This window comes from Petromyzon marinus, unplaced genomic scaffold, assembly GCF_048934315.1.
Source record: "Petromyzon marinus isolate PM22_M1 ecotype Great Lakes invasive population unplaced genomic scaffold, UKy_Petmar_22M1.pri1.0 PM_G_Scaffold_141, whole genome shotgun sequence".
In the NCBI taxonomy this organism is placed as follows: Eukaryota; Metazoa; Chordata; class Hyperoartia; order Petromyzontiformes; family Petromyzontidae; genus Petromyzon; species Petromyzon marinus.
Genome location: NW_027422697.1, coordinates 215,960 through 231,590, shown reverse-complemented (window position 1 = coordinate 231,590; position 15,631 = coordinate 215,960). Strand labels below are relative to the sequence as shown.

At 43.8% G+C, this 15,631-nt stretch overlaps 1 protein-coding gene across 2 annotated transcripts; it reads left to right on the top strand.

Annotated features, from left to right (window-relative positions):
• The first annotated feature begins 5,312 nt into the window (after positions 1 to 5,312).
• On the top strand, positions 5,313 to 13,453 carry LOC142910377 (uncharacterized). 2 transcript variants are annotated; one of them, XM_076059986.1, is made up of 4 exons: positions 5,313 to 5,378; positions 5,683 to 5,751; positions 7,731 to 7,821; positions 12,463 to 13,453. In XM_076059986.1, the coding sequence occupies exons 3-4, from the start codon at positions 7,799 to 7,801 to the stop codon at positions 13,187 to 13,189; spliced, it is 750 nt and encodes a 249-aa protein (XP_075916101.1). In that variant the 5' UTR covers positions 5,313 to 5,378; positions 5,683 to 5,751; positions 7,731 to 7,798; the 3' UTR covers positions 13,190 to 13,453. The 2 variants fall into 2 exon arrangements, 1 of the variants encoding a protein (XP_075916101.1); XR_012932878.1 differs by lacking the exon at positions 7,731 to 7,821.
• The last annotated feature ends 2,178 nt before the right edge of the window (positions 13,454 to 15,631 follow it).

The following is a 15,631-nucleotide window of genomic DNA, read 5'->3' as shown; positions in this document are numbered from 1 at the left end:
GAACACACACAGGAGAGAAACCCTTCAAGTGCAGTGTGTGCGTGAAGGCATTTGCACAGTCATCTGATCTTGTAAAACACCAGAGAACACACACGGGAGAGAAACCCTTCAGGTGCACGATGTGCGGAATGGCGTTTACACAATCATGTAGTCTTGTAACACACCAGAGAACACACACGGGAGAGAAACCCTTCAGGTGCACGATGTGCGGGATGGCGTTTACACAGTCATGTAGTCTTGTAACACACCAGAGAACACACACGGGAGAGAAACCCTTCAAGTGCAGTGTGTGTGGGAAGGCATTTTCAGTTTTATCTACTCTTAAAAAACACCAGAGAACACACACAGGAGAGAAACCCTTCAAGTGCAGTGTGTGCGTGAAGGCATTTGCACAGTCATCTGATCTTGTAAAACACCAGAGAACACACACGGGAGAGAAACCCTTCAGGTGCACGATGTGCAGGATGGCGTTTACACAGTCATGTAATCTTCTAACACACCAGAGAACACACACGGGAGAGAAACCCTTCAAGTGCAGTGTGTGTGGGAAGGCATTTTCAGATTTATCTACTCTTAAAAAACACCAGAGAACACACACAGGAGAGAAACCCTTCAAGTGCAGTGTGTGTGGGAAGGCGTTTGCACGTTCATCTGCTCTTAAAAAACACCAGAGAACACACACGGGAGAGAAACCCTTCAGGTGCACGATGTGCGGGATGGCGTTTACACAGTCATGTAGTCTTGTAACACACCAGAGAACACACACGGGAGAGAAACCCTTCAAGTGCAGTGTGTGTGGGAAGGCATTTTCAGTTTTATCTACTCTTAAAAAACACCAGAGAACACACACAGGAGAGAAACCCTTCAAGTGCAGTGTGTGCGTGAAGGCATTTGCACAGTCATCTGATCTTGTAAAACACCAGAGAACACACACGGGAGAGAAACCCTTCAGGTGCACGATGTGCAGGATGGCGTTTACACAGTCATGTAATCTTCTAACACACCAGAGAACACACACGGGAGAGAAACCCTTCAAGTGCAGTGTGTGTGGGAAGGCATTTTCAGATTTATCTACTCTTAAAAAACACCAGAGAACACACACAGGAGAGAAACCCTTCAAGTGCAGTGTGTGTGGGAAGGCGTTTGCACGTTCATCTGCTCTTAAAAAACACCAGAGAACACACACGGGAGAGAAACCCTTCAAGTGCAGTGTGTGTGGGAAGGGATTTCCAAATTTATCTAATCTTCAAAGACACCAGAGTACACACACGGGAGAGAAACCCTTCAAGTGCAGTGTGTGTGGGAAGGGATTTCCAAATGTATCTAATCTTCAAAGACACCAGAGAACACACACGGGAGAGAAACCTTTCAAGTGCAGTGTGTGTGGGAAGGCATTTTCAGATTCATATAATCTTCAAGGACACCAGAAAACACACACGGGAGAGAAACCCTTCAAGTGCATCGTGTGTGGGAAGGCATTTTCACAGTCATCTGCTCTTAAAACACACCAGAGAACACGCACGGGAGAGAAACCCTGCAGGTGCACTGTGTGTGGGAAGACATTTTCAGATTCATCTGCTCTTAAAACACACCAGAGTACACACACGGGAGAGAAACCCTTTAAGTGCAGTGTGTGCGGGAAGGCATTTGCACATTCATCAAATCTTCAAGTACACCAGAGAACACAGAAGCATCAGAAGATCCACAAGGAGTGCAGTCTGAAATCAGCTTGTGAAAGTCAAAGTTCCGCAATGAGCCCATCCCTCATGAAACATGAACCAGAAGAAAATCCCAGCTTGGACACTTTTAAAGGTATCGAGGTGAAATGTGAAGAGGTGATGGTGAAATGTGAAGAAGTGATGGTGAAGAGGGAAGAAGTGATGGTGAAGAGCGAAGAAGTGAAGGTAAAATGTGAAGATGAAGATTCAAATCCAAAATCGGACCTTCACATCGATGGAGGCAACGTAAAGCAGGAGGAGAATTCTGACTGTGAGGCAGAGCGAGGCAACTCCCAGCAGTTTGTGGAAGTGGAGGTGTGGGTGGACTTCCTCCCAGACAATACAAAGTCAAGTGGAGACCCGGTAGATGTGTAAGCTTGAGATGATGTCGCTCCAATAGATGCACCTTTGTCACAGGCCTTTAATGACAAGAACGTGAAGTTGGACACTCAGTTGCTAGGTTCAACCTGCAGAGTAAGAGCGCCCAGTCTTTGTAGACCTGTGGGTTGGGTAGATCTTTAACCAGGAGCGAGAGACAATAAGCCCCCAAGCATTCACTATGTTATCATATTTGCATTTACACGGTGCTTGCTAAATCGCCTCAGCAACTCGGAGTTTTGTGTTGTACCTCGTCTGAAACACTCGAAGAGCATCCCCAAGTAGCAGCTGCCCCTGTGTGGCACAAGGTGGTGGCCCTGCACCAGCCTGCATGTGGACAAGAGCCTGTCAGTAGGGGGCAACGATTGATGCGTCATCTCAGTTGTGTAGTTTGTAGGCAATCTTGATTTGAAGCTTTCGTGACTGCAGGAATCCACACTCTTGGGTTATTTCGGTAAAGTCACCACGTGGGTAGAAACATAACAGATCACGGCGTTTAAATCACAACACAAGCAATCGTCATCAGGTGGGACAACCACAGCAAGAGAAACTACTGAAGTAGTAGGCGCCTTCTCCAGCAGTTTCTTATTGCTGCTGTGCTTGTCCCACATGATGACGATTGCTTGTGTTGCCATCGAAACGCCCTCATCTATTATTTGTAGCGTAATGTTTAGAATTTGCTACATTTTGACCCAGACGCCAGCATTCAACGGCCTACTCGTTTTGAATGATGCAACAATAGTACGTTGTACATACACTGTTAAGCAGACGGTGCGTGTTTGTAAAATAACTTCTTGTTAATACGATGTAACGTGATGCAGTCAATTTCGCTGCAGTAATTCGATGTTAATATGCCCGTCAATGATTTAGAATGAATACTTGTCTGACTGTGCTTGTACATGTATCATTTTGTCTGAGGGGCAAACATTGAATAAGTGATGTTAGGACAAAGTGTGTGTGTGTTTTGAAAGCAACCTGTACAGAGAACTCAGGTGAGATCCGTTGTTCTTGTGATACAGGTCAAAGGGTACTTTTGTGTTTCAGGAAGCATCTGGAACAACTCAATTGTCTTTGAAATAGGGAGCACGCTCGGATCATTCATCAGTTACAAGGCATACCACTTGAAAGTTACACGTATAGGAGGTGGTACATTCTCTACAACACGAATTGTAGTTTTGTCTTACGTGTTGACGTAGATTTTGTCTAACTGGGACTAGAAATGCACCTTGCTGATTCACGTCTGGATGTTCGTACCTATCGGTTGAAGCAAACCCCACTGCTGTTGTTGAGACGCTGTGCACCAATAAGGGTCCAACACATTGACGGCCTTCAGGCCAGGAAAGTCACAACATTTACGGCACACGAAGGACGCATTCACGCAAGTACCCCATGCTCCGTTTTGTTGTTTTAAAATGAAACATCTTTGAATTGTGTTGTGTTTTGACTTAGATTATTTTATTTCTTCATTAAAAGCTTGTATCAATTTACATCTGGAAGACTTCATTGAAAAGGACATTTCGTGTGAATTTTCTCTCGTCATTAAGTAGATGGCCTTGCCGAGGGTTCGGTTCAATGCGGACACAAACAGTGTACACACACACAGTGTACACACTATGTACACACACAGTGTATACACAGTGTACACACACTGAACACATACAGTGTACACACACAATGTACACACCGTGTACACAGACAGTGTACACAGAGTGTACACACACAGTGTACACACACTGTATACACATAGTGTACACACAGTGTATACACAGTGTACACACAGTATACACAGGGTACAAATAGAGTGTATACACACACTACACACACAGTGTACACACACTGTACACACAGTGTACACACGTACAGTGTACACACATAGTGTACACACACGGTACACAGTGTACACACACAGTGTACACACACACAGTGACACAGTGACACACACAGTGTACACACACACAGTGACACAGTGACACACACACAGTGACACAGTGACATAACAACAATCGCCATTCGCCACTAAGTGGCGGTGACGTCACCACGACGCTTATGCCAGGCACAGTGACACACACACAGTGACACACACAGCGACACACAGTGACACAGTGTACACACGCAGTGTACACACAGTGACACACACACACAGTGGCACACACACAGTGACACACAGTGACACACACAGTGTATACACATAGTGTACACACACACAGTGTACACACACAGTGTACACACACAGTGTATACACAGTGTACACACACAGTGTACACACACACAGGGTATACACAGTGTACACACACACAGTGACACAGTGACACACACACAGTGACACACAGTGACACACACAGTGTATACACATAGTGTACACACACACAGTGTACACACACAGTGTACACACACAGTGTATACACAGTGTACACACACAGTGTCTGTACACAGTGTACACACACACAGTGTACACACACACACACAGTGTATACACAGTGTACACACAGGGTACACACACAGTGTACACACACACAGTGTATACACATAGTGTACACACACACAGTGTACACACACACAGTGACACACACAGTGTGCATACACGCAGTGTACACACACAGTGTACACACACACAGTGACACACAGTGACACACACAGTGTATACACATAGTGTACACACACAGTGTACACATACATACAGTGTATACACAGTGTATACACACAGTGTACACACACAGTATACACGCACACAGTGTACACACACACAGTGTATACACAATAATGTCCACGTTGTTGCTGAGCTCACATACTCAAGGGAGGGAGCAATGGAAAATGAATCTAAATCAACTTAAACTCCAACTCTGTGACGTCACCACTCTTAATTACCTCATCGGCGTGAAACGCCAGGGTGAGGTGTACCTCGCTAGTGACGTCATGTCACCAAGGTATTCACCCCTCCCCTGTCCACCGCGCTCTTGAGCGTGACGTCCCCTCCGCATGGGTCACTGCCGATATCGTTCCAGTGGCAATCCTTATTTGGGCAAAGCTACGCCCAGTGACTGGCGGCTCATTAACATAATGTGTCCGTTAAAGCCGTCGCGGGTTTATTGCGATGGGTTCAGCACCTACTATATATCGCATGTCACATTAACATAATTTAATCATACTCTAATTTTTTTATTTACGGAGCAGCTCATTGTGGGAGGAGCGTGTCTCGTACCCCGGATGTGACGTCATGTCACCTGCTGCCGCGTGACGTCACGAGGTAACAGGAAGCTATCGCTTCCTGCACTGAAATCCGAGGTGAGAAATTCTCATTGCGATTGTGGTTGTTGTGGTGGTGGTTGTGGTTGTTGTTGTTTACCAACGTAGAGCCTCCCTCTCTCTCTCAGGGATGTCAATTGAGTAGCAGCGAGCATGGGAATCGATGTCCAGGTTGGAACTTTACAACGCGGGGCCTAGCCACGTGGGGCCTTGCCTCCCCTCACCTGATTGCATTCACTTTAATTATCTCGCTTAAGTTTAATTTGTCTTCACCCGGCTAGCCACTTTGTAACTTTGTTTTATTGTAAATATTCGCGCAGTTTTAATTTTCTTTTGTTACCAGGCCAAGCCCGCTTGAGCTGCTATACCGCTCTAGTTTTCAGAAACGACCTGCCCACAACAACAACACAAGGTGAGGCTTTCGATTTAAAGCTTTCGTGACTGCAGGGATTCATCTTCATGGTTCTTTCGGTAAAGTCACCACGTAGAATGGAAACAAAGTAATGCAAATAAAAATGAAACGTAATAAAATAAATTCTCATGACGTTTCGGCCACAACACAAGTAGCCTTCGTCAGGTGAAGGAACAGAACTGTTGGGACGACAGCGCTTCAATGAACGCTGCTAAGATTCATAGCGTCTTTTAAGCTAGGTGGGAGAAGTGAAGCGCCTTGACAAAGGAGTTTGCATATCAAACAGGGTAATTTAGCATTGAAATAGCTGAGGGATTAGCTTGTGACTGGTCACAGAAATAGCTATGTTAAAGTCAAAGTTTGCATATCAACAGAGGCATTTAGTATATGGACGCTAAAGGGCTGCAACTACCCAACTATCATAATAAATGTACTCAATATATTCTTTAATAAGCTGAGCTATTAACACAAAGCAACTGGGTATACACTACACTATATAATGAATACCATATAGTAAACCAATAAAAAACTAAAATATAAACTATCTCAATGTTATCAATAAACTCTATATACTCTCCAATCAGCTCAGCCACCAACAATAAGTTGTTATATATCACAATGCCATATGGCGAAAAAATGGGTGGAATCTTACCCTCAACTTTAGCACCACGGATAGCTACGAGCCCCGTTCAGACGGACGAGTCCATCCATGCTCTGAACGGAGGAGGGGGGAGAGAAACAGCCACGATGCGCTGTTATACTCCATGTTATAAACCAAACCATTAACCGTGGTGTGCCAGCGAAAGAGCTGTGGTCTGAAGGTCACCGTAAAATACAATTAAGAACCGAAATGGTTTAAAACATCTTTCCAATGGTTACTAAGCCAGAATCCATCTTCTCTGTTGAAATTATCTCTGTGCTTGTGTATGTGGATGGCCTCATGAACGAATCTCTCATGGTAGCTGGTTGGCTTGCAAAGAACCTCCGTCTTGGAGAAGTCAATGTCATGTGAGCCCACTGAATTATTACAGTGATCTGCCACGGCAGAGGAGTTCGTCCTACCGTGTTTCAAGTCTGCTTTATGTTCGCGGATGCGGTCCGAGATATGTCGTTTGGTTTCTCCAATGTAGCTGCTACCACAGAGGCACTTTAGTTTGTAAACACCCGGGTACTGTATGTCTGGAACAGCATCTTTTACAGATGGAACCAGATCACGGATTTTATGTACTGTGTTGAATCGAACCTGGATCTTGTGTTTATTCAGGATTTTGGAGATCTTTTTAGTAATCTCCTGCAATGTAGGGTAAGGTGATGGTTTTGAGTGGCTCCTCAAGAGGATCCTTCTTCATGACTGGAGTGATGGCTTTGCGGATTGTGTAGTTGGAGTAACCATTAGCCCTGAGAGCCTGGTGTACGTGCTTGAGTTTACTGGCAATGTGCTCCTGGTTGGAAATGCATTGGGCTCTATGGTATAGAGTCTTGATGAGGGAGTTCTTCTGGGATGGATGGTGGTGGGAATCCGGTTTCAAGTAAGCATCTGTATGGGTAGCTTTCCTGTAGACAGAGTGGCTCATTGAACCATCAGGTCTCCTTTTAATTAAGACATCCAAAATGGTAGCTTGCCATCTTTTTCGACCTCCATGGTAAATCTGATGGCTGGGTGTATGGAATTGATGTGGTCGCGGAATTGGTCTAGAGCAGGCTGGCCATGTGGCCAGATGACAAAAGTGTCATCCACGTACCTCTTCCATAAGGTCGGGCGTAAAGTGGCAGTCTGGATGGCGCCAGCTTCACATTTTTCCATGAATACGTTGGCTACAACCGGAGACAGGGGGGAGCCCATTGGGGTGCCCTCAGTCTGTTTGTAGAAAGTTCCATTCCAGGTGAAGTATGTGTTGGTTAAGCAATGTCTCACCAGGGGGGTACATCAGTATGCAGTCCTTGATGAACCAAGTCTTCAATGATTGCGATGGTGTCAGGTACCGGAACTTTGGTGAACAAGGACACCACATCAAAACTGACAAGCAGGTCGTCTGGGGACAGGGAAATGCCTTTGATTGTCGATACCAGGTGAGTAGAATTTAGTACCGCAGAGGTGGTTTTTCCATTGAAAGGTCGCAGTATATCAGCAAGAAAACGTGCCAGTTTATAGGTGGGGGAGTTGATAGTAGAGACGATGGGACGAAGGGTGTATCTACTTTGTGTATCTTTGGAAGGCCATATAATCTTGGTGGTCTGGCAGCAGAGGGTTTCAACGAGAACTGTTTGGTCTGATCAATTAATGCTGTTGAATCAGAGATGATTTTGTTCGTTTTGGTAACCAGGCTGTTGGTGGGATCTCTTTTTATTTTTGTATAGCTGCCATCGTTGAGTAGTTCTTGAATTTTGTTGTTATATTCTGTTTTGTCCATGATGACAGTGACATTGCCCTTGTCGGCTGAGAGGATGACAATATCATCTCTCTTTTTTAATTGAGATTATTCAAAGCGTTCATCTTTGCTGATGTTGCTTGGTGGCATCTTAGCGTTTTTGAGGGTTGCAGCGATTTCAGATCTTGCTACGTCTGCAGAGATGTGACTCAAGCCCTTGAGTGCAACGTCGACATGGGCAATGATATCATTAACTGGGATGTGTCTCGGTGTGACAGCAAAGTTTAGACCTTTAGCTAAAACGGATTTCAGGCCATCAGAAATGGAACTGTTACTGCGATTAATATGACTTTGTTAACGTCTATCTTTTCGGTGTGTGGATCCGATTTTTTGTTGGAGAGGTGATTGAATTTGGAAATCAAATTTTCCCTATATTTTGTCGACAGTGGCAGCTGAAGAGGCAGTCATATTGTCTACATGTTCCCAATCCGATGTAGACATTGTTGCTGTCAATGTTAAGTGTGATTTGTTGAGTGTCTTGTCTAACTGATCAAGTTCGGTGCGTGTAAGTCTGATTTTTTCTGAGATAAGAGCGAAGCTAGTTCTAGCTGGAATTCGTTTTGCATTGACAGAAGTTGCAGCAGCAGAGGTTAGTGTAAATGCGGTTGGTATTACCTTAGAGTCGCGGCATCTCTTCAGAAAGGTGAGAGACTCGATTAGTTGAGCTTTGTTGTCCCGGAGTTTGTTGAATGATCTTAAGGTTGTGTGGAATCCCTCCCCGTAGAGGCGGTTAAATTTCGATTTAAAGCTTTCGTGACTGCAAGGATTTATCTTCTTTGGTTCTTTCGGTAAAGTCACGTAGAATGAGAATAAAAGAATAAAATAAAATAAGACAATAAAATTCTCACGACGTTTCGGCCACAATACAAGTAGCCTTCTTCAGGTGAAGGAACAAAACTGTCGGGACGACAGAGCTTCATTGAACGCTGCTAAGATTCGTAGCGTCTTTTTAAGCTGGTTGAGATAAGTGAGGCACCTTGACCAAGGGGTTTACATATCAAACAGGAGAATTTATCATTGAAACAGCTGAGGGATTAGCTTGTGACTGGTCAAAGAAATAGCTATGTTAAAGTCAAAGCCTACACATCCACAGAGGCACCTAGTACAAATCAAACAGGAGAATTTAGCATTGAAAAAGCTGAGGGATTAGCTTGTGACTGGTCACAGAAATAGCTATGTTAAAGTCTACGCAACAAAAGGATTAACTCCGTTTATATTGCACACACACAGTGACCCATCTCCCTCTCCCTACACACAACAAATGACGGACTTTTGTCATCTGGCCACATGACCAGCCTGCTCTAGACCAATTCCTCGACCACATCAATTCCATACACCCAGCCATCAGATTTACCATGGAGGTCGAAAAAGATGGCAAGCTACCCTTTTTGGATGTCTTAATTAAAAGGAGACCTGATGGTTCAATGAGCCACTCTGTCTACAGGAAAGCTACCCATACAGATGCTTACTTGAAACCGGATTCCCACCACCACCCATCCCAGAAGAACTCCCTCATCAAGACTCTAAACCATAGAGCCCAATGCATTTCCTACCAGAAACACATTGCCAGTGAACTCAAGCACGTACACCAGGCTCTCAGGGCTAATGGTTACTCCGACTACACAATCAGCAAAGCCGTCACTCCAGTCATGAAGAAGGATCCTCTTGAGGAGCCACTCAAAACCTTCACCTTACCCTACATTGCAGGGGTCACTAAAAAGATCTCCAAAATCCTGAATAAACACAAGATCCAGGTCTGATTCAACACAGTACATAAAATCCGTGATCTGGTTCCATCTGTAAAAGATGCTGTTCCAGACATACAGTACCCGGGTGTTTACAAACTGAAGTGCCTCTGTGGTAGCAGCTACATTGGAGAAACCAAACGACATATCTCGGACCGCATCCGCGAACATAAAGCAGACTTGAAACACGGTAGGACGAACTCCTCTGCCCTGGCAAATCACTGTTATAATTCAGTGGGCTCAGATGACATTGACTTCTCCAAGACGGAGGTTCTTTGCAAGCCAACCGGCTACCATGAGAGACTCGTTCATGAGGCCATCCACATATACAAGCAAAGAGTCAATTTCAACCGAGAAGATGGATTCTGGCTTAGTAACCATTGGAAAGATGTTTTAAACCATTTCGGCTCTTAATTAATTGTATTTTACGGTGACCTTCAGACCGCAGCTCTTTCGCTGGCACACCACGGTTAATGGTATGGTTTATAACATGGAGTATAACAGCGCATCGTGGCTGTTTCTCTCCCCCCTCCTCCGTTCCGAGCATGGATGGACTCGTCCGTCTAAACGGGGCTCGTCGCTGTCCGTGGTGCTGACGTTGAGGGGAAGAAACCGCCACCCAATTTTTCGCCATATGGCATTGTGATATATAACGACTTATTGTTGGTGGCTCAGCTGATTGGAGAGTATATAGAGTTTATTGATAACATTGAGGTAGTTTATATTTTAGTTTTTTATTGGTTTACTATATAGTATTCATTATATAGTGTAGTGTATACCCAGTTGATTTGTGTTAATAGCTCAGCTTATTGAAGAATATATTGAGTACATTTATTATATTGATGTAATTTAGACTTAGTTTTTTTTCATATTGGTTTCCTGTATGATAGTTGGGTAGTTGCAGCCCTTTAGCATCCATATACTTCATGCCTCTGTTGATATGTAAACTTTGACTTTAACATAGCTGTTTCTGTGACCAGTCACAAGCTAATCCCTCAGCTATTTCAAGGCGCTTCACTTCTCTCACCTAGCTTAAAAGACGCACCGAATCTTAGCAGCGTTCATTGAAGCGCTGTTGTCCCGACAGTTCTGTTCCTTCACGTGAAGAAGGCTACTTGTGTTGTGGCCGAAACCTCATGAGAATTTTATTTTATTTTATTATGTTTTATTTTTATTACTTTGTTTCCATTATATGTGACTTTACCGAAAGAACCAAGAAGAAGGTGAGGCTTGTCAACAGCGTGGTGGTGTTCACTCTAGACGCGTGGCGGTGTTCACTCTAGACGCGTGGCGGTGTTCACTCTAGACGCGTGGCGGTGTTCACTCTAGACGCGTGGCAGTGTTCACTCTAGACACGTGGCGGTGTTCACTCTAGACGCATGGCGGTGTTCACTCGACGTGTGGCGGTGTTCACTCTAGACGTGTGGCGGTGTTCACTCTAGACGTGTGGCGGTGTTCACTCTAGACGTGTGGCGGTGTTCATTCTCTACATGTAGAGGGGAAACCGGGGGATCGGGAAGGAAATCCACACGAGGAGAGAGAGAGACATGCAGCCTCGACTGTGTTGATTGATCCTCAATTAACTACTTGGTGGAGTGAGTAAGCATTAATACTGAGCAGGTGAAGGTGGCCAGGCGTGGGTGTGGACACACCACCACCTGTGAACCATGCCAGTGTGTGACAGTGGTGGAGCTAGTGGGGGTGGGGGGGCATTCATGTTCTTGGCTCTTTCAGTGGAGTCGCGTTGGGGGGAAGCAATAAAATAACAGAATATATGTTTGTTGTTTTGTTGTTTCCCTTCGGCGTGGCTTTGCCGAGGGAGCTAAGAATTTGAATGCACATTACAATTCCTTATAGGGGAAACACATACTAATTTACGGATTACTAACATAGCATATAATCACTAACACACATTACAACTAATTACTAATCTACAACTCATTACTAATCATAACCATTGACTGATTACTAATCGATTATATAATTACAATACCCCCCCCCTCCGCCTCTAATCACTGCACCTGATATGAGTTAAATGATGACGTCACCCTGCTGCTCTATATAAAACCGGGAGCAAGCGAGGGCTTTACCATTCTGGCGAATTGCCCGATGCTGGATGTATTTACCAGCAAAACGTCGTACTCAAACTGTAAATGTTGTGGATTCACTCTTCAACACACCGGTGGGCTAAAGTAGTGAATTATTTGTCTTTTGTCAACGTGACACTTTTTGCTGATTGGCCATGTCGGGTGGTGGAGGGTTATGACACATTTATAAATAACGCGATCTAACCCGAAAACCTTTATTATGAATATTGGTCGCGAAAGCCTACGTGTTAAACTGTGCCATAACAGCCCGTGTGATGAATTTGGGACACTTTTCCACTATATCATGAATATATTAATAAGTATAGACGTGTAAGTCACCGGTTACTGTGTATATATGCTTTCCTCTGTGCATCGATACTGACGTGTAGATGGTGTGGATATTATTTTTTCTGTCTGCAGCTGATGCTTCCTCTGATGCTTCCTCTGCAGAATTGGTCTGATGAAGCAAAGGCGCTCGGCGCAGCTCAGTACTACAAGGCAACATTGCGACCGGTGTGCATACAGCACGGATCGTACTGGAAATTTGACACGGCACAAGAGAACTCACACAGGAGAGAAACCCTTCAAGTGCAATGTGTGTGGGAAGGCGTTTGCACATTCATCTGCCCTTGTAACACACCAGAGAACACACACGGGAGAGAAACCCTTCAAGTGCAGTGTTTGTGGGAAAGCATTTTTACAGTCATCTGCTCTTGTAATACACCAGAGAACACACACGGGAGATAAACCCTTCAGGTGCACTCTGTGCAGGAAGGCGTTTGCACAGTCACCACATCTTAAAGTACACCAGAAAACACACAAGTATCAGAAGATCCACAAGGAGTGGAGTCTGAAATCGGCTTGTGAAAGTCAAAGTGCCGCCATGAGCCCATCCCTCATGAAACAAGAACCGGAAGAAAATCCCAGCTTGGACACTATTAAAGGTATTGAGGTGAAATGTGAAGGAGTGATGGTGAAGAGCGAAGAAGTGAAGGTAAAATGTGAAGATGAAGATTCAACTCCAAAATGGAACCTTCACATCGATGGAGGCAACATGAAGCAGGAGGAGAATTCTAACTGTGAGGCAGAGCGAGGCAACTTCCAGCAGTTGGTGGAAATGTTGGTGGACTTACTCCGAGACAATACAGAGTCAAGTGGATACCCGGTAGATGTGTAAACCAGAGACGATGTCGCTACAATAGATGCACCTTTGTGTCTTATCACTCGCTCTAGAAGTGTCTTATCACTCGCTCTAGAAGTGTCTTATCACTCACTCTAGAAGTGTTTTATCACTCGCTCTAGAAGTGTCTGATCGCTCACTCTAAGTATCTTATTACTCACTCTAGAAGTGTCGTATCACTCTAGAAGTGTCTTATCACTCTAGAAGTGTCTTATCACTCACTCTAGAAGTGTCTTATCACTCACTCTAGAAGTGTCTTATCACTCACTCTAGAAGTGTCTTATCACTCACTCTAGAAGTGTCTTATCACTCACTCTAGAAGTGTCTTATCACTCACTCTAGAAGTGTCTTATCACTCACTCTCGAAGTGTCTTATCACTCACTCTAGAAGTGTCTTATCACTCACTCTAGAAGTGTCTTATCACTCACTCTAGAAGTGTCTTATCACTCACTCTAGAAGTGTCTTATCACTCACTCTAGAAGTGTCTTATCACTGACTCTAGAAGTGTCTTATCACTCACTCTAGAAGTGTCTTATCACTCACTCTAGAAGTGTCTTATCACTCACTCTAGAAGTGTCTTATCACTCACTCTAGAAGTGTCTTATCTCTCACTCTAGAAGTGTCTTATCACTCTAGAAGTGTCTTATCACTCACTCTAGAAGTGTCTTATCTCTCACTCTAGAAGTGTCTTATCACTCACTCTAGAAGTGTCTTATCACTCACTCTAGAAGTGTCTTATCACTCACTCTAGAAGTGTCTTATCACTCACTTTAGAAGTGTCTTAGCACTCACTTTAGAAGTGTCTTATCACTCACTCTAGAAGTGTCTTATCACTCTAGAAGTGTCTTATCACTCACTCTAGAAGTGTCTTATCACTCACTCTAGAAGTGTCTTATCACTCTAGAAGTGTCTTATCACTCACTCTAGAAGTGTCTTATCACTCTAGAAGTGTCTTATCACTCACTCTAGAAGTGTCTTAGCACTCACTTTAGAAGTGTCTTATCACTCACTCTAGAAGTGTCTTATCACTCACTCTAGAAGTGTCTTATCACTCACTCTAGAAGTGTCTTATCACTAACTCTAGAAGTGTCTTATCACTCACTCTAGAAGTGTCTTATCACTCACTCTAGAAGTGTCTTATCACTCACTCTAGAAGTGTGTTAGCACTCACTTTAGAAGTGTCTTATCACTCACTCTAGAAGTGTCTTATCACTCACTCTAGAAGTGTCTTATCACTCACTCTAGAAGTGTCTTATCACTCACTCTAGAAGTTTCTTATCACTCACTCTAGAAGTGTCTTATCACTAACTCTAGAAGTGTCTTATCACTCACTCTAGAAGTGTCTTATCACTCACTCTAGAAGTGTCTTATCACTCACTCTAGAAGTGTCTTATCACTCACTCTAGAAGTGTCTTATCACTCACTCTAGAAGTGTCTTATCACTCACTCTAGAAGTGTCTTATCACTCACTCTAGAAGTGTCTTATCACTCACTCTCGAAGTGTCTTATCACTCACTCTAGAAGTGTCTTATCACTCACTCTAGAAGTGTCTTATCACTCACTCTAGAAGTGTCTTATCACTCACTCTAGAAGTGTCTTATCACTCACTCTAGAAGTGTCTTATCACTCACTCTAGAAGTGTCTTATCACTCACTCTAGAAGTGTCTTATCACTCACTCTAGAAGTGTCTTAGCACTCACTTTAGAACTGTGTTATCACTCACTCTAGAAGTGTCTTATCACTCACTCTAGAAGTGTCTTATCACTCACTCTAGAAGTGTCTTATCACTCACTCTAGAAGTGTCTTATCACTCACTCTAGAAGTGTCTTATCACTCACTCTAGAAGTGTCTTATCACTCACTCTAGAAGTGTCTTATCACTAACTCTAGAAGTGTCTTATCACTCACTCTAGAAGTGTCTTATCACTCACTCTAGAAGTGTCTTATCACTCACTCTAGAAGTGTCTTAGCACTCACTTTAGAAGTGTCTTATCACTCACTCTAGAAGTGTCTTATCACTCACTCTAGAAGTGTCTTATCACTCACTCTAGAAGTGTCTTATCACTCACTCTAGAAGTGTCTTATCACTCACTCTAGAAGTGTCTTATCACTCACTCTAGAAGTGTCTTATCACTCACTCTAGAAGTGTCTTATCACTCACTCTAGAAGTGTCTTATCACTCACTCTAGAAGTGTCTTATCACTCACTCTAGAAGTGTCTTATCACTCACTCTAGAAGTGTCTTATCACTCACTCTAGAAGTGTCTTATCACTCACTCTAGAAGTGTCTTAGCACTCACTTTAGAAGTGTGTTATCACTCACTCTAGAAGTGTCTTATCACTCACTCTAGAAGTGTCTTATCACTCACTCTAGAAGTGTCTTATCACTCACTCTAGAAGTGTCTTATCACTCACTCTAGAAGTGTCTTATCACTCACTC

Bases quoted from the DNA above. Each gene is read 5' to 3' on its own strand.
- LOC142910377 (XM_076059986.1), top strand. From the start codon at position 7,799: ATGCCTTTGATTGTCGATACCAG. The intron at 7,822-12,462 runs GTGAGTAGAATT...CTTCCTCTGCAG, and splicing joins CCTTTGATTGTCGATACCAG to AATTGGTCTGATGAAGCAAA.